Source organism: Ammospiza caudacuta, chromosome 13 (assembly GCF_027887145.1).
Source record: "Ammospiza caudacuta isolate bAmmCau1 chromosome 13, bAmmCau1.pri, whole genome shotgun sequence".
NCBI classification, from domain to species: domain Eukaryota; kingdom Metazoa; phylum Chordata; class Aves; order Passeriformes; family Passerellidae; genus Ammospiza; species Ammospiza caudacuta.
In genome coordinates, this window is record NC_080605.1 from 14,789,377 (window position 1) to 14,807,734 (window position 18,358).

At 45.2% G+C, this 18,358-nt stretch overlaps 1 protein-coding gene across 1 annotated transcript; it reads left to right on the top strand.

Annotated features, from left to right (window-relative positions):
* The first annotated feature begins 3,285 nt into the window (after nucleotides 1–3,285).
* On the top strand, nucleotides 3,286–13,024 carry LOC131563704 (purine nucleoside phosphorylase-like). The gene is made up of 6 exons (XM_058813815.1): nucleotides 3,286–3,308; nucleotides 6,638–6,807; nucleotides 7,579–7,682; nucleotides 8,952–9,127; nucleotides 11,692–11,882; nucleotides 12,807–13,024. Exons 1-6 carry the CDS (start codon nucleotides 3,286–3,288, stop codon nucleotides 13,022–13,024), a joined length of 882 nt encoding a protein of 293 aa, XP_058669798.1.
* Nucleotides 13,025–18,358: the final 5,334 nt, after the last annotated feature.

Here is an 18,358-nt window from a genome sequence, read left to right on the forward strand (position 1 = left end):
GCTTGTTAGAGATTGTTATTAAAATGATCTGTTGAGGAATAACTTTTCTGGTATATAATTCAATTTTATCTCCCTTTCTTGTGGCTAGTAACACTCCAGTGGCTGTCTGGCTAGCCAGTGTATAATGAGTTTCCCAAACAAAGCCTTTCCAAATTGCTGCAAAATTCCTGATTAATTCTTGGCAGTAATTTTTAATCAAACCTGGAGCGTGTGCTTTGGGTAGTCAGCAGAAAAGCTGATCTTTCCAAAATTTAGCCATTTCACCTTGCTCTAAAACACTGAGGCAGAATCCTGGCTTTTTTAAGTGTGAGAGAATTGGGAGAAATGCCCCCCAGGTAAGAGCACCTGTAAGGGCATGGTAATGCCTGTAGTGCTTAGGGGGGATACTTTCTTCTGGGCAAGGCTGTCCCCACTGTGCAGACACTCTGTGAATATTTCTGTAGCTCAGTTCCTCTTCCCAAAAGAGTGATGTGCAGGAGGTGTGAGAAGACTGCAAAATAATTTGATACAGTGATAATGTCAGCACACAGGAAAGTGGAGACTTACCCTAAAGCACTAATTAAATGTTTTGATGAAATGCTTGCAAAATACTTCACGACGCTTCTTAAGATGGAAATTGCTGTAGGAATGTACAGCATTGTTAGAAAATAATTTCAGGTGATTGTATCTGCATCCTGTAGCAGTTGAAGTTCTCACTATGGAAGCAGGGCTTGAATGACAGCCAAGGCAGTAACATCAGGATTATAGATACAAATTGCTGCAGACACATACAGACAGAGACAACTGAGATTCCTTCAGGACAAAAGACTCTCAATAATTTTTTTCAGCATTATGCAATCTATTCAATACCTTCTTTTTCTAGATAAATCTGATTTGGAGCATTCCCTGCAGTCTAATTGGCATGAATGTCCTCAGTGCTCAAATTAATTTTGTCCTAGTAGGGTGAACGTTTATCTCTTACTTGTCCAGCCAATGCAGCATTACAGGTTAAAACTCAAGTAATTTTTGTTGCTGTTAAATAACCAACATTGCAGCAAGACAGATAAAATGGCCCCTTTTTGATAATCCTGTTTTCCATGTAAATCCAAACTAGGAAGGAGATTGTCTTAGATGAGAGCAAATTGGGAAGAGCTCTCAGGCTGTCTGATCTCTCTTGTCTGCTTTGCAAAAAAAGAATCAGATTAATGAACGTAATCAGATTAAGGCTGAAGAAGGGAACATATCTGGGGGGCATCAGAACTCTGCTGATACCAACAAGCTCTATGGAAAATCAACATTAAGGGCCTAACATTGCTCTGCAATTTAATTTAATGGCAGCAAATAATGGGTTTCAAAGAAGTCCTGAGTAGTGGCAAGAGGAGCCTGGACTTCCAGAGGGCAGAAAGACTTGAGTGAGCTGGTGAGTGGCTCTAAGACCCTGGGTTTGGGTGAATGTTGCTTGGGGTGATGGTGACTTCCAGAATCCTTTGGCACACTGTCTCACAGCCAAGCAGTGTGGGCCTTCTTTGGGCACAGGGTTTGGTGCAGTTAAATCTACCTAAAACCATCTCTGCTCTCAGTCTGCTGTGTTTTGTAAAGAAAAACAATGCTGAAAAAAGGAGAATATACCTAGAACAGGCAGAGGCAGATATGGCCAAGATTCAGAAGTACAAGAATGGGAATGACAAAAAGGAGACATATCTGGAAAAGGAGGGGAAATATGGGAAAAACAGAGTTAGAAAGAGGGCATGGAAGGGAAAATTAATTGTAGCTCCTTAATGTTGATTTTCCTACTCCCTCCAGCAAACCAAGAGCAAGTGCAGCAATGTACTGTGGGTCCTGACGTAGAAGAGGCATTGTAAGCTTTCTAAGAGAAAGCAAGAAAGAAATGGAAGAGTGAACTTGAGGGAGAAAGGAGGTCAAGAACTTGATGGGAAAGGACCTCATTATGGTTTCTCTTCAGATCCATTTTCTATTTCTTTGGTGCCAACTGTATTTTTCAACAAATAAAACAAAATTGGATTTTTAAATTCTGCTGGTTGTTGCAGATTCCCAGCGTGTGCTGGCATTGCTGGGTTTCTGCTTTCCAGCATGAAGTATATCTCTTTCTGAAAATGCCCTGGTTTTTTTTTCTTGGTGCAGTTATTACCTTGTTTGATTTTGAAGTTCTCAGAGACACTTTTCTGGGGCAACAATGGTCTGTATGATGCAAGGTATTCCAAATCAAAAGGAAAGAGGAATGTAAGAAATAAGAAATCCAAGACCTGAAATGCCCAGTTTTCTGAATTTTTGTTAATGTCTGGATGATTTGTCTAAGAATTAACAAGTTCTAATAGAGGTTTTGTCCCTGCTTGTGATATTTATAAATTATACCCCCATGTGTCCTTTCTAGATTTATTAAGCTGTGAATGCATATTGTAGATGTGGCCTTTCAGCTAGGGCGTGTAAGGTCTCTCCTCATCACTGCTTTTCTTGAATTTTTTTGGCATTCAATTGTCTTGGAAACATCTCTGGCTCTGTAAAATGTGCTTCACATCAGTTGTTGGGATCAAACACCGATGCACAAACAGATCCATATGACAGAGTTGTTTTTATGTTTGTTTTCATAAACAGCAAAGCTAAAATTAAAAGGACAGATGGTGGGGTGTCTGTTGTCTTTTCTGTGTCTCCCATATTCTGCTGAATGGAGGTTTAGTATATCTCAAAGAAGTATTTCCTCTTGGGAAGGGTGAGACAATTAGATATGAACAAAAATCCCTGAGGGGAGCTACTGGGTCATCACCCCTGGTTGCCATGAAAGAATGGGAAGGCAATGATGTGGGATGTGGAAAGGTCTGGTGTCAGTGGTAGGTGCTACAGGTCATCTCACAGGGTCTGTACACTGCCAGGGGTTTGAATTGCACAGGAGCAGGTGACTCCAGCTGGTTCCCAGGTGATGCAAGAGGTGCAAATCCAGGCAGATCCCTTGTCAGCCGCTGAAAAGTTGTGTGTGTGTGAAATTTCTGGGCTTAATCTGCATTACAGTGTGTGTGTGCATGCGTGTAAGCTTTCTGCAGAGCTCTAGAGCATGTGTGTCATGTGGGGTGAGGCCAGAAAAGCAGATGTCCTGACCATGCCCCTCCTACTCGGGGATTAGAGATGCTCAGGGGACAGCAGAGAGAAGCTGGGACACACTTCCCTGACTCACTGCCAGAGACAGCAGCAGCTTTGCAGGTTCAATAGGCCTCTGCTCTTTGGTCAAATAAACCCCTGCAGCTCCATTTCCAGCAACCATCCCCTTCTTTTGGTTAACCAGAGAGGAGGAGGATGGCCTATGCTGAGGAAGACAGGTAAGGTGCTGTGAAATAGGGGGTGCACGGACATCCAAACTGGATGGGACTAACAAAATTACATCTCTTTTCTTCACCTTGTTTCCTTTCTACTGGGCACTCAATAAATGTCAGACAAAGGCTGCTCAGAAGCAAACATCTTATTACTGGAGAGCAATCTGGCCATCTGCCTGTGCAGGTGCTGGTATTATGAAATATGGCAGTGAGTAGGTGACCTTGGGAGAGGTTATGGGCCAGAAGAGACAAATATCTCCTGTGGAGAGGCACAGACTGTGAATACTTATGGCCATGTGCCCCCAAACATAATGCTTTAACTGTTTATTGGGATATGTCTGCTTTTTTGCATAGATTTGCTTTCAGCCAACTTAGAAGCAAATAAGAGTGGGGTTTTTTTCATGCCATAAAAGATCTGTCACCGGTGACAGTCCTGTGTTTTGCAACAGATGTGTTTCTCCGGTGGATGACAGCAATCACAATAAAGGGGATTGTGTTTTCAGCTGATCCTGTGATTTAATCCAAAGCAATGCTACCGAGCACTATTATTAGGTGTGCATTGTTAGAGCAGCTAGAGGGGCCTTTGTGCTCCATGTATTAATTCAGGCTGTCAAAAAGCTTGCACAGGCCTTGTGCTCTTGCAGTTCCAGGCTGAACACTCTGCTGGGTGACCCACGGGTCAAACTCCCCCTTTGCTCCTGCTGAGCAGGTATCTCCCTTGCATTCAGAAATTATCAGTGCTTGCCAGTCCCTTTGATGTCACCAGAAGGTTTCTGAAAGCGAAATACTGCAAGCAGATTAATTTTGGCATCGCTGTGCTCTCAGCACTGGGGACAGCTCTGATGTGCCCAAAGCCTTTGGGAAGGACAGGGCTCTGCCAGGCCCCTGTGCACTTGCTGGAGCCCCTTTCAGGCAAGGAAACATATGCAGCACTGGAGATTTACTTCTTTGGTTAAGAAGTATTTTAATATCTTCTGTTTAAAAGGGGAAAAAAATCCACCATAACTTGGCATAGCTCAGTCAGTCCTGATATCTTCAGCAGACATTGAATGGGTTCCATCCCACATTCCTAAAATTTCTGAGGATATAGGAATAATATCCATTCTCTAATGTTATTTTGCAATGGTTTATGCTCTTCAAAAAACCCAAAAACTGAAACAAGCAGTATTATGGTCACGAGGAAGAGCAAATCCTGGTGACCTTGTTCTTTTCTCCTGCCTGCCACAGGTATGTCAAAACCTTGGGCATTACATATAAATTCTCTTGGTTTCCTTGAATTTCTAAACAAGGATTACAGTTATTCAACAGAGAAATTGGGGGGAATTGTTCATTAATGTATGTAAAGCACTTTTAAAGCTTTTGTCTGCGAGCAAGTGATAACGTAGTCAACTGTAGTCTTTATTAATGTCATTTTCACAGCTCCTGCTTATTTCAGGAGCTCATGATACACTTAGAAAATTCAGTATGTGATGGTAAATAAACTCTCTCATTTCCAAACTTTTCCTTTGAAAAGTACTTCAGCTAAGTATGACTCTTCATTTTAATCTATGCGTATGGAAGTTATTTCTTCCCACTGGATTGCAAGTTTATGATATTTTTGGGTATTTTTGACATTGCAGTTTGTAACTAGGACTGTAAGTTTGATGTAGCTTATGCTGGATAGGACTTAGAGTAGCAACTAGACTGTCAAGAGGCTAAATGCTCACAAAAAACACCTGTGCAGTAACTACTGACCCTGTCAGTATAAAGAGAAAGCATAGAATTGAGAACCTTTGTTTCAATATCTGCTACTTTAGTTGGAGGAACCAGTTGTACACAGTCAAATCCTCTTAGTGGCCTGAAACCTCCTGCAGTGAGGAGCGCCTCACCTCTGAAAGCTTTTATGTCTGTCCTCTAAGACTGCTGAGAGCAGCATTACTAGGGTTTACACCTCTGGAAAAAAAAAGACTTGACAAAAAAGAACCAAAAGAAACATTCCTGGATAGATAGTGACTGCTCATCAGCACCTCCAGTCAATTTTACATCACCCACAGCCTCACAGTATCTGATTTTCTCACCTCTCAATAATGAGATCAACTTTTCATAGAGAGGACTGCTGACCCTGCCTGTGGGTTCACTCCAGGACCCAGTCCTCTACCATGTGCAATCATTAATTCTGCTCATCAATGGTAATGATTGAGTTGCTTCCAAGAACTATTAGTACCCCTGCTTTTGAGGATAGTTTCCAATCAACCTTGATATTGACTTTCAGAAAGTCTCTGCACTGTCCTATTGAAAACAGGATTATAGGATTATTTTGCTATTGATTGTGTTTCAAAACTGTGATTAAGGCATCTGAATACTGGGCCAAGAGGTTAAAAGTTGAACTCTTCTCCTTTCCCATGAGACAGATGTACAACAGGCACTGTAATGCCAGCTTCTATCCCACCTTCAGGCAATGGGGCTCCCCGATGGATTAGACTTTTTTAACTGAGGTATTTGCCGAGTCCCCCTCTTGAATCACTTTAAACTCTGGAGCCCAAATTCCTGGTTTTCACTTGTTTTGGTGGAGACTGATGTCATTGGGCCTCTTGGGCTGCAGGTGTGATCCCATGCCCGCTCTGTGGGATGAGTAAGATCTCCATGTTTATCTTCTGTACTGAAGGCACGAGGTATCGAGAGGGTGGGTGTCTGACATGTGGTACCAGCCTAGATGGAAGTGGTGGGAGCTGATGGCACTCAGCACTTACAGAGATTGCCTTCTCCATCTCTTTAGATGATGCTTGACCCATGTCTCAGAAGTTCACCTGAATCTTTACCTACTGCAGATGACAGTGTCTACTCCTTCATCAGCACAGCATTCCAGATCTGTTGTTCAGGTGTCTTCAGAACTCCACACATTTGTATTTCCTCATCACAGGCTGGACATCCCCATGCACACTCATATAGGTTGGAATTTCTCAGTCTAATTGCGCTTTTCCCTTTCTTCAGGAACTCAGGGGAGACCAGAGCCCATCAGAAGCAGGAATGGTTATGCCTTATGACATTTCTGTGATCTAGGTATCATTAGCCATTCTTCATCTACAGAAAGAAACCAGCCAAGAGGATTCAAATGATTTCCCTGTAGTCAGGGGTAAAATACGTGAGATTAAAGTGATGCATCTTCAATAATAGCAGTGAAGCTTCTATTATTATAGTCTTAATGAAATTTCTTTTTCCCTGCACCTTTTATCCTTTGAAGCTTGTTCTTTGAACGGGCTGGTAAGCCTCCCTGGCCTGTTCTCCTCCTGCAGAAGCAGCTATGAGGCGTGCCAGGAAGGGCTGGTAAGCCTCCCTGGCCTGTTCTCGTCCTGCAGAAGCAGCTATGAGGCGTGCCAGGAGGCAGCAGAGTGGCTGCGTGCCCGCGCTGCCCGGCGGCCCAGGGTCGCCATCGTCTGCGGCTCCGGGCTGGCAGCTCTGGCCGATGTGCTGGACAGCAGGACAGCCTTCCTGTACGAGGACATCCCCCACTTCCCACGGAGCTCAGGTGAGCACAGCTCAGGCCATCAGCACCCCAGCCACCAGCAGCCTGCAGCACAGCCTCACACAGGGATCATTCAAGTCCGCAAACCAGTCCCACGCTGGCGAAATGTGTGTTCACAGTAAAAAAATATAAATATCGTAGCACAGATATAGGTATTTGTGGCCACAATTCTCTTTACAGAGAAAAGCTAAGCACCATTTCCCAAGAATTTCTTCTAGGAAAGGCAGCAAGAAAACCTCAGAGAAAAAGGGAAAACAATTCTTATCTCTGCTTGCTGCTCCTGTTGTTTTGCACCTGTGGAATGAGTTATGGAGATTGTTTACCCAAAGTGATTTGTCAATTATATTCTGCTGAAAACTGTTTTGTTTCCTTGGCCAATTGGAAAAAGTTGTGTCCTGACTATTGGGAGATAGTCACAAGTTTTCTTTAGTATTCTGTAATACTTCTATAAAAATTCTATAAAATTCTATGGTATTCTATAATAATTCTGTAATATAATTATAGTATAGCTGTAATGTAATATAGTATAATTTTAATAAAGCAAGTGTTCAGCATTCCAAAGCCTTAGAGTCAGATGCCAATCATTTCCTTCATTGGGGGCCCTACTTTTCAATAGGTATTTATTTATTTATGTATTTATTTATTTATTTAATTTCCAGCTCCTGCTTTTTCAGTGCTTGGCCCTGCAGTAAAGCAAAATCATCAACAAACAGATCCCTCTAGAGTCAAATTCCTTGAGACCTGTAACTAAAATGCCGCTTTGTTAATTTCCAGTGTCAGGGCACGTTGGCAGATTGGTGTTTGGGGAGCTGAATGGACAGTCCTGCGTGTGCATGCAGGGACGATTCCACTCCTATGAAGGCTACTCGCTCAGCACGGTGAGTTCTCCTTAAGGAAAATATTCACCATGGAGAGAGGCATTTAAAAGCTGCAGAAGTGACTGCTTGCCTTGCTATCTAGCTGCAGGATGTTAGATCTTGCAATGAACTTACAGTGCTCTTGAAATGAGTCTTTCTTAGATTTCAGATCTGCCCCCAGAAAATAAAATTGGGAGTTCAAACCAAGAGGCAGTTGGCTTCTGCTGGGTGAAGGTGATGCTGCACAGCCACACAAATTGGCTGACCCTGCTGCTCTCACAGAGGGAAATAGTTTATCATATAAGGCAGATTAATTTACATGCTTTAACTTAGTCAGTTTAATCATGATTTAAATCAGCAGCGAGACGACTTCGATAAGAATAATCTATTTCAATCTTCTATTGCATTTATATAGTTTAAAGCTTTCTTTTTCCCTAGAAAAATTCCCAGGCTACTGCAAGCAGCTATAACTTCCCAGATAACATACTGGGATGTGTGGAGATTTATCTTACCTACCATGCACATATATATTTTTCTGCTAGAAAACAACAATAGTATTTATTTATTGGCTCTTTTTTTTTTTTTTTTTTTTTGTATTTGGATAGCTCTGTGATTTTCCTTTTTTGCACTGAGGTTATTTGCATTTGGATATAAACCATAATTTTTGGCACCACCCAACTTCTTATAGAAAACCAGCTATTTTAAAACCATTCAATACAAAGTTAGCTTTATCAAGACGTGTTTGTCTATTAAAATTAACTTACTTCTTGAAGAAGTCGTGCCCATTACTAGGAAATATTTTGCTCACAGTAGCATTTGATTGATAGCAGATATCATCCGAATTCCTTTATGACTCCTCAAAATCAAACTTCTCTAAGTTTTTTTTCTCCAGCTCCCAACTGTTCCTTAGCTTTGGATTACTCTCCAAGTCCATGTGCATAAGTAGTTACTTCAATCAGCACAGTGGCTTGATCTCTGCAAGACCTTGGCAGTGAGGAAAAAACTATCTGCATGTTTTTTCTGTACCACTTTATTTGACCTTAGTGCAACTGTAGGAAATGTGGTCTTGGGTTTTAATGAGAGATTTTTTTTCATTGCAAGATTATGTTTAATTTGCTTAAAAAGCATTAATATTCTATTTAAATTAGAGGAATGTTTAAAATTGCAGAAGGTTGTTTTGTCTCCATATGTAGACTCTTTGCATCCACAAATTGTGATACTACAAATGCAGTAGCAATGGCTGTCTGCTGACTGTGACACTCTTTGCGCATTGGCTTTTGGTTCTTGCAGGTCACCTTTCCCATCAGGGTGTTCTTTCTCCTGGGGGTGGAGATCTTGATTGTCACTAATGCTGCTGGAGGACTGAATCCCCACTTCCAAGTAGGGGACATCATGTTCATAAGGGATCACATCAGCTTGTTTGGCCTGGGAGGGCAGAATCCCCTGCGTGGACCAAACGATGAGAGGTAAGAAGGCATTGGCTCCATTGTTACCAATTAATCCTTTCTTCCTCCAGCCATGGGCTGGGACTGCCAGTTGTGCCTACTGACAAATGTTTACTGAGAGGCAGAGTTTGGCTCCAGGTAACCTCAAGGGAAGAGTTACAGCAGGAGCTGTGTGTGCCGTGCCACCTGCCCTGCCTTCCCTTGGCTGTTGCTTACTTGTACAAGCCTACAAGGAGCTTACACACAAACCCCCAGAAGGTTTTGTTTTGTACAAGTAGGCTTCTGATCCTTCTCCTGACACGACCAGCTGTACCATCTGCTAAAGACACCCACTGCTCCTCTTCTTATCACTCCCTCTCTCTGTTGGCTCCTCTTAACTGAGCAATCAGTGAACTGTGCTGTCCCCAGCCTGGGTTTATCAACAGCCATTTCTGGTGTGATGGAATGGGTACAGCAGAGGCCAGGCAGTAACTGGAGGGCAGAGCAAAGATGAAACATCTAAATTTCCTGATTACCACTGCTGTATCCAGGTCTCCAAAGTGGAGTGCCTCTGTATTCACTGAAGGCATTGCTCTGATGAGAGGTGGTTGTCTTGGCAGCTTCTTCAGAGACCTTGAGATCTACAAGAGCCACCTGCTGCTGGCTGAACTGGGAAGTCAGCTTTCCTGTACTGGCTGTGTAGCAGAATCTTTACCTTACTGAGAGTGCAGAGAGGAACTCCTAGTATATTCTCACCCCTGAACTGCAGTTGCCACCAGATTTGGATTTGCTTTGAGCAAGATGCTGGACTAGATGACCTCAAGGTCCCTTCCAAAATGAATTTATGATCCCCAAATCCTTTCAAGACACCATCAGACTGGTGAGGTGGAAGGCCCCTTGTGAAAAATGGATGTGTTTGCAGGGCAGGCATCTGAATTGACCTCAGATCTTCCCAGAGAGAAAGTTCTGCTGAGAGTAAGGTGCCCTGCCTGGCTTTCAGTTAGCTCCTTCCTGATGTAACAGCAGACCTGGCTCTTGCTTCTGAACGGATCTGAAAGGTGCTGGCAGCTGCCTCAGGAGAAATAATCACTGTGCTGCGATTCCATGGCAAGAGGACAGTACCCATCTGAAGTGGAACATCTTTACATTTTTGTAGGTATTGCCGTGGGTTGGAAGAAAGTGATCAAAAGCAGAGAAGCTACGTGGAGTGTTTAAAGCTCTCTGGGCTTGCATAATTGCTCTGGAGCAGGAGGAGAGGCTCCAATCAAACAACTGCATCTGGACAGTGTTCAAAGGCAGCATAGCTGCCTCATTGCCTCCCCAAAGCAGCTGCTTGGTGAAGACTGCAGTGCTCTGGGAGGTGACTTATGTACTGCTGACCAAGGCATCAAAATGGGCAAAAGGTCTTTATGAATCAGGTTTCAAAGTATTGCAGAGATTTAGCTTAGCAAACTCCTAAAATCCTGTCCAGCTGAGCTACCAGGAAGGATTTATCTAAGCACAACAGAGCAAAACTAGAGGCAATGAAGTGATGTGGAAATAATATTTTTTTAATAAATTAGAGATTGGACTTCTGCATTGCTGGCCATCCTTCAGAAAAGGGAAGCAATTTTCATGGTGATGAATACTTATTACCTTAGACCAGAAGGGGAAGTTTGTTTTTATTTATGTAATATTTAGTGTTTATAAAAACAAAATAAGCCACCTACTGCCCTAAGCATTCAGCTGGAAGAACATGTAAACAAACAGAAGCTTTAATAGCATAAATGAGGGACCTGGTCCACTCCCAATGATCTGCATTGGTGAACATGGCTGGGAGTTTATTTTCCAGGTCTCCTCAGTGGCAGCATAACAGTGTTTGCCATCTACTGCTGCAGGATTCACTCCAGCAGGATTCACTCCAGCAGGAGCAGGACTGAGCTGCTATTTTAAGACCAAAAGCAAGAGATCCAGTCTTGAAGCAGAAGATGAAAGCTACCTAAAATATGGCCCTGGAGCTCCAAGATGTAAAGTAGCTGCCTGCTGTGATGGGCCTTAAATATAGGGACTGATGCTCCATCAGGCCAGGCTCAAACCTCCATCCAGGGACAGCCTGAGGGACTCTGTGCCTCAGAGCAGCCACTGTCTGGTGGGGAATGTTTAAAAGACATCATGAGCAGTTACTGAGGAGAGAGAGATGTGGCCATCAGTGCTCCCTAGAGACAGGAGCTCTTGAAAGACCATTCCAGAAGGGTTCCTGCAGAAGGGAGGTAGTGCCAGACCTTCCAACAGTCTTGGATGACTAGATCTAGCAGGACTGTCACTCCCAAGTAGATGCCCCATTCCTGGAAAGATTCAGGGTCAGGTGGGACAGGACTCTGAGCAACCTGTTCTAGCTGAAGATATCCCTGCTCACTGCATGGGTTTTGATGAGATGGCCTTTGAAGGTCCCTTCCAACCATGACTGATGGTAGAATTACCTGATTATAAGAGTGGAATGAGAGAGATTGCATCCATGGCAGGTCTGCCCTCAACACTTCCTTTTTCTCTAAAGAATGACCACACCTGGACTCTGACAGAGGGAACAGTAGCACGATCACACAGCTGTGCCCTTTTCTGCCTTTCAGGTTTGGGGTGAGGTTTCCCTGCATGTCAGACGCTTATGAACCAGATCTGCTCAGCCTGGCCATGGAGAGTGCCCAGGAGCTGGGGTTGCTGAGCTTCACCAGGGAAGGAGTGTACTGCCTGCAGGCTGGGCCCAGCTACGAGACCGTCGCCGAGTGCCGCCTGCTGCAGGCGCTGGGAGCCGACGCTGTGGGTGAGCTGCCAGCCCGGGCTGCCAGGGCTCTTGGAGCACATGGATTGGACAGTTAATTCTGCTCAAGGCTGACTTGCTTCGGTCTTTGACTCTCTGAAGTCTCCTGCGGCTGGAGAAATGAGCTCTGTGTATTTCTGCTTCATTCTGCAGTGGCTTAGTGCAGCTCCTGGGAGGATCTGCACAAAGTCCCTGTGCTTACAGCTGAGCAGGACAGGGATCCCAGCACAACTTTGTGTTTATTCCCCAAACACAAAGCCTCTCATGGTCAGATGGCTCCATTTCAGGAGGACTGAGTGGGGCTCAATAAAAATGAAGTCTTTTTATAGTATTTTTCTTCTAATTGTGACATTGTAAAGATTTTCACTGTGCTTTTTCTCTACAAACCAGCCTTCCTTATGAGTCTTGTTTAGGGATGGTAATCATGGATACCTTCCCAACTGTGTAAAAGAAAAGTAAGTGCCATGATCCATATGATTTCTCCAGCTATGATTCCTTCCATGACCCCTGGCTCATGGAAATATGTATATTAACACCTGCAGATTCGCTGTGTGTGAGGAAAGGAGCTCAGCTCCTTTCAAAGCCATTTTTATTTGCAGTAGCTTTTTGAGCCAAGGAAGAGCCAAATGACACAGCACATCAGTACTTCCTTAGCAAGTCTGCAAGCAGTCTGACACATCTTGAGGAGGGAGCTGTGGCACAAGGATCAAATGCAGGAGGTTTATTGTGCTGAGCAGAGTTGTAACTGTAGTCTGCAGCTATTTGAGCCTTGTACATATCACAGCCTTTAACTATTACAGAGTTCAGACACAGAGCTGGGGGGAGTGAGACAAGGGCGTGTGCTCGGAGGCAGGATCATGCAGCCTTGGAGAGATCTTGTTTTGGTGTAAACCCTGACTCATTCTGGTCCTTCCTCTCCTCCTGCAGGCATGAGCACTGTCCCAGAGGTAATTGTAGCCAGGCATTGTGGCCTCCGAGTCCTTGGGATCTCCCTCATCACCAACAAAGCGGTGATGAGCTACAGCAGCCAGGAGAAAGCCAACCACGAGGAGGTGCTGCGCATCTCGGTGCACCGCGCTGAAGCCCTGCAGAAACTGATCTCACACCTCCTTGGCAAGCTGGGGGAAAGCTCAGACTCTCTATGACCTCCAGCCATCAATCCTTCATAGCATAACCTGTGTGAACACTACCAAGTGTTGGGGGAGAGCTGTTGGTGGACTGTCCCTTTCTGTCTGGATTTTAAATTGACCTTTTGATCTTTGTGCTTTATCTGATCAGGTGCAGAGCTTCACTTTGAATTTTGCCAGGATGATCCCCTCGCTATAGTCAGTGACCAAAACAGCTTACTGGCACTTCAAGACATTCCCAAACCCCAGTGAAAGCAAAGCCCCAGAGACTGTGACCTCCAGCTGTCTGTCTTGGGACACCCTCCTGCCCCAAATCTCTGCTCCCCATTGCACATAAGCAGGTCAAGGGTTGGTCATGGGGCTTGGTGCCTGCTTCAGTAGAGCCTGGTCTGAAACCAGAGGAAGCCCACAAAAAGACTGAGTTTTGGATACATGAAATGGGCCAGGCTAAAGATGAGATCTGCCTGGAACAAGCAGTGGTGCGGAGCAGGTGAATTGCAATTGATTTTACAGCTTGGAAAACCCCTGCATTGCCATGGCGTTGTGGGGCTTCCCCTCCCAGAAGGTCTCCCAGAAATCCCACTCTTTCCTCATCCTTGGCACCTCATGACCAGCTGCAGAGCTCAGTTGCTGTTTGCTACAGTGCAGAACATCCCCAGCACTCCTCACACCTCCCTATTCTGTTTCATTGCCCAATTTAGCAGGACATGAAAATTCAGCTCAGTACAAGGCAAGGCTTACCTGTGCACCATGTAAACATTGCCAAGCTGGAAACAGAATCCAGCTCTATCTCTCCCTGGTTTTGGTCAGTTTCTGGATGTCTTGGAGGTCAGTGTCTTCAGCACTGCAGACTGGTTTCCTGTTGGTGCCCAAAGACAGAGAAATCTGTTTGATCCCATGTTTCACATGAGCTTTGCTGCTGTCCCTGCAGCAGATTTTGGAGCAACAACAGTTTGTGGATTTTAGCAATGTGAAATTACAAGGGAGATATTTTGAAACAGATATGATAATTTTCTGGGACTTTTTTGGTCCTCTTACATAAAGCAAATGAACCAAACAGTGACTAAAGGACAAACAGGAGAGGTTCTCCCTTACCAGTGCTGATGGTCTGTCAAGAAAGGGGGAACATTCACCAGAATGGTGCATTATTCGTTGTTCCTCAAAGGTCAAGCTGAGCTGTGGATGCAGCTGGATGTGAAACAGTGACAGTAATTATTAGATAACCTTTTTCCCTTCATTTATCTTGTAGTTCTCTATAAAGCCCATCACTGTCATAGCTAAATGTTTTTAGTTGACTCAGTGGTCTGAACTGAAGACACCCAACCAGTCATGGAGAGCTCCCAACCTGCCTTCCTAAATTTAGCTGACCAGTTGTTTACCATTGACACTTGCCCTCTGTCACAGCCCTCAGCCTTCCATGACATTTCTTCCATTTTTTTCCAGATGGGTATTTGCTTGAAGCCTTTCATGCTGCAATTACTGGTGTCAGCTGCAGTATTCATGGTGCAGCTGTTGCCACCAGGAGGAACAGTTGTGCTGTGGATGTTTTCCATTACATGGTAGCACTTCAGGTGTAGGGGAGCCCTTGGGGTGGCCCCTTGTCTCCTCCTGGACAACGTTACCTGTGGTCAGCCCTGAGAAATACCTGTCCAGCCTGGTCTGGAGGATTTGTACAAGGGAAGGGATTCATTGCTTGTGCTTTTCTGGCAGAGTCACTTGTTCAGCAGCTCCTGGCACTTGGAGGAGCCCTCAGAGACAGCAGCTCTTCCCATTCTGTGGGTCTGACTGTCAGGACAGTCTCTGGGACCAGTTCTGGTGATGATCTGCAAGGGGAGAGAGGCTCCAGCTCCATCTTTCACAATGCTGTTCCCTTTCCAGATCAAGCAGGAGTGAAGTGCTTGTCAAGGGGGACAGCACAAGCAGGGAAATATGAAAAGTGGCAGATGTGCAGAGCAAGAAGGAGCCACTTCTACCTGCTCCCTTTTCAGACTTGTCCCAGTATGAGCTTGTTACAGGGCAGCGAGAGAGCAGATAATTTCCCCTGCCTAGAAAATGGTGCTTCACATTCATCTAATTAATACTTGGTAAATACAAAGTCTCTCAAGTGGGAGTGGAAGGCAGCTGTGCAGTGTGCTGTAGCTAGCAGCAGCCAGAGTAGCTAAGGCTGGGATTTCAGCAAACTCCATTAATTAATCAGAGTCAGGCTGGGCTGGGATGTGAAGGGAAGCATCCAAAAAAACCTGCTGTTGTGCTGGTACTTCTCAGGCAGGGTTTGAGATGATGAGGAGCTTGGCAGCAGCATCTGTTTTCAGCAGGCCAGGTCTGCTCCTCTCTCCAGCTGCACTGGAGGCAGATACCGTGCTCTTGTGTCTGAATACAGCTGAAATGCAACTTAAAATTGAACCTGAAAATCACCCTACAATTAAATCTTCAGCAAATTATGTCTGTTAAAAAAAAAAAATCTAAATTGCATCTGAGCCCTTAAATAGTTTGGGGCTCTTCTTTCAGCTGGCCAGAGTTGGCTTGGATGGCCCAAACTTTGCATGTACATCCTCGTTTTTGTACCTGTCCATGATAAGAGGAAGATGCCCTGGGTACTTGGGGAAGAATCTTATTCATTTGCAGGTGAGAGGAGAAATACAAAACAGAGTGAGCTCATCTGGCTTTTTAATGCAATTTTGTGTTCTTTTACTGCTGATGAATTCCAAAAGTCTGAAATACAGTGATACAAGATGGGAAAGACATGTGGGGAAGGAGCTGTGAGGGAATAAAACCTGCTGTGATCCTGAAAACTGTGGTTTTGTTTGCTGTGCCAATGCCACTGGTTAGAAAGAAGGGAGGTGCTTAACTGCTCCCCCTACATCCAACTGCCAGGCTGGAGGGTAACCCAGAGAAACCACACAGAACTACAGAACCACATCCCTGGGGGACAAGAACTCAAGCTCAGGATAAGCAGGACCAACATTTGACCAGCACTTGGCACAGGTATTTCTTACTGATCTCACTAGGCTGACAAACTTATGGAAAAAACACCAAGAACCAAAGTACCTCAGCTTAACTTCTGAGCAGCTGGGAAGTGCAGTGGGCTGTGGTAATGCCAGAGCAGCAAGTCATCTATGCTGGAGGCAGGACACAGCTCCCTTCATGCTCTGCCTTTTGTGTAGTGCTTTTGGTGGTTTCTGGCAACATCCGTGGCTGAAATGACAGCCTCAGCTTTCTTCATTCCTGTACTCTGTGCCATTTACCTGCTTCTGAAGTCCAGGGCATTGTGTTCATAGAGATACACTGAAAGATGCATGAAAAGCTACCTGGCAAGGGGTAAAAGAGCCCCAAAGACATGATGATCCTTGCTGCCTCAGTGCTGTGGCTGGCACTGAGCCCAGGTGCTGCCTAATTAGGGAATGCCACCAGCACAGGCTGTCCCATGTGGCTGTACCCATGGCAAAGGGACACATGGAACACCTGTGTCAGTGCAGGGCAGAGCTGGCACAGCTCCTCCTTTACTCACTCGCAGCCATGGACTCATGAGCCAGCCCATCTCATCCTCTGTGCCAGCCTTTTGTTTTTCCTTGCTCATCAGTCCAGAGAAAACTTTCCAGATCACAGGATTCTGCTGTTTCCAGTCCCCTGGAGGAGACAGAGGTGTTATATTGATGCCTTCATGAGAGATTCACATAAAAGTGTGAGGCCAAGAGGAGAAACCTCTGCCACAGCCCTTGGCTGGACCATACCATGAGTGCTTAAGTAGAGATCTCTGCTATTATCTGAGAAACAACCCTGTGACCCAAAAAATCTGATGGTGTGATTCATCCTGTTTCCTTTGCAAGCCTCGGTTTCCCACTCTTTTTTTTTTTCACATGAGGTTTGCCTTTTGCATTCTCTCCTATTTAGAAGTAAATCAGAAAGCTTTTAAAAACCTATGGTGTCTCAGCTCAGCAGCAAGCGTGTGCCTTGCCTTCAAGTTATCAAATTTCCCTTAGATGTTTCTCTTTATTGAAAACCTGCAGTTGAATTAAGGGGATTCTGCTACAGTGGTGTGTTGTTTGGGTTTTTTTCCAAAAGCTTTAGGTCTTCACTGCAAGGATTTCATTTGCAGGAAAGAACTAAACTCTCCCCTGCTGTGCTGAATGCGCAGAGCAGGGGGGAGCAATGTGGATCATGGCAGTGAGTTGATCTCAGAGTGTTGCTGAATTAAGTCCTGGCTTTGTGAAGCAGCATGATGGTCTGTTCTTTCCAAAATCTGATGGCATGTTCAGATTGAATCATAGACTGTCCTGAGCTGGACCAAAAAGGAACGTCAAGTCCAGCTCCCGGCACTGCACAGGACATCCCAAGAATCCCACCATATGTTGATGTGATGGATCCCATCATCCCTGAGAGTGTTGTCCAAATGCTTCCTAAACTCTGTCAGGGTTGGTGCTGTGACTACTGTGCCCTTCTCCCTGGGTGAAGAACATTTCCTGATATCCAGCCTAGGTGGTGGGACAGGGGTGAAGGCTGGAGGAAACCATCCAGCCTTTTCTCCTGCAGAAGGGACACCCATGTGGGAGATGGCTTCAAACAGCAGCACAACCACCCCTTGCTTTCCTTTCCTGAAGCTTCACAACCCTCTCTAAAAGTCTTCCTCAATCTTAGCAAATCCCTTCCTACAACAATGAGCCCCTCTTGCACTGCCGGCTGCTTCAGAGGCAGCTTGGGGAAGGATTTCCCCAGAAAAGGAAGGGAATACACCTGGAGCCCAAATATTGCTCCCAGGCCCCACCTTGGAGCAACCTTGGCTCTTTGTTAGCAGAGAGGTGGGTGTCATGGAGCAACATGAATGGTGGTGACCCAGAGCCACCCCTGTGCTGGGCTGGAGCTCTGCTCCACGTGGAGCAGATGATGGACCAGTGTTGGTCCCTGTTCCCATTCTCTCCCCTGCCTGGCACAACTGGGACACATCCCTAAACCCAGCCCTGCAGAAGCAGTGGATGTCTCCTCTCAGCTCCTGGGAAAAATCGGCTCTGGAGGATGTGGGACAGTAAAGCAATGGGCTCTGCTGGGGAAAATTGAGCTGCAACAATGGAAAAAAGAGGCTTTTTTGACTAATTTCTGTGCCAAACCACAGGAAATGAGAATGGAATACTCAGGACACCCTTCAGTGTCCCATGAGTGCCTCAAGGCTGTGTTGTGCAGCAGGGAGGAGGAGAAGGCCATCGCACTGCTCAGTGTCCCAGTGTGGCTTTCCTCTTGGGATGCTGGCACAGCATCTCTTCCCCTCTGTGTCCTGCCCTGCCTCAGCTTCCCACAGCATCAGAGCCAGGTGTGGCTCCATCTCCACTGCACTGAGCTCCTCCAGGCCCCTGCCATTCA

Bases quoted from the DNA above. Each gene is read 5' to 3' on its own strand.
- LOC131563704 (XM_058813815.1), top strand. From the start codon at position 3,286: ATGGCCTATGCTGAGGAAGACAG. The intron at 6,808-7,578 runs GTGAGCACAGCT...GTTAATTTCCAG, and splicing joins CCACTTCCCACGGAGCTCAG to TGTCAGGGCACGTTGGCAGA. The intron at 7,683-8,951 runs GTGAGTTCTCCT...TGGTTCTTGCAG, and splicing joins AAGGCTACTCGCTCAGCACG to GTCACCTTTCCCATCAGGGT.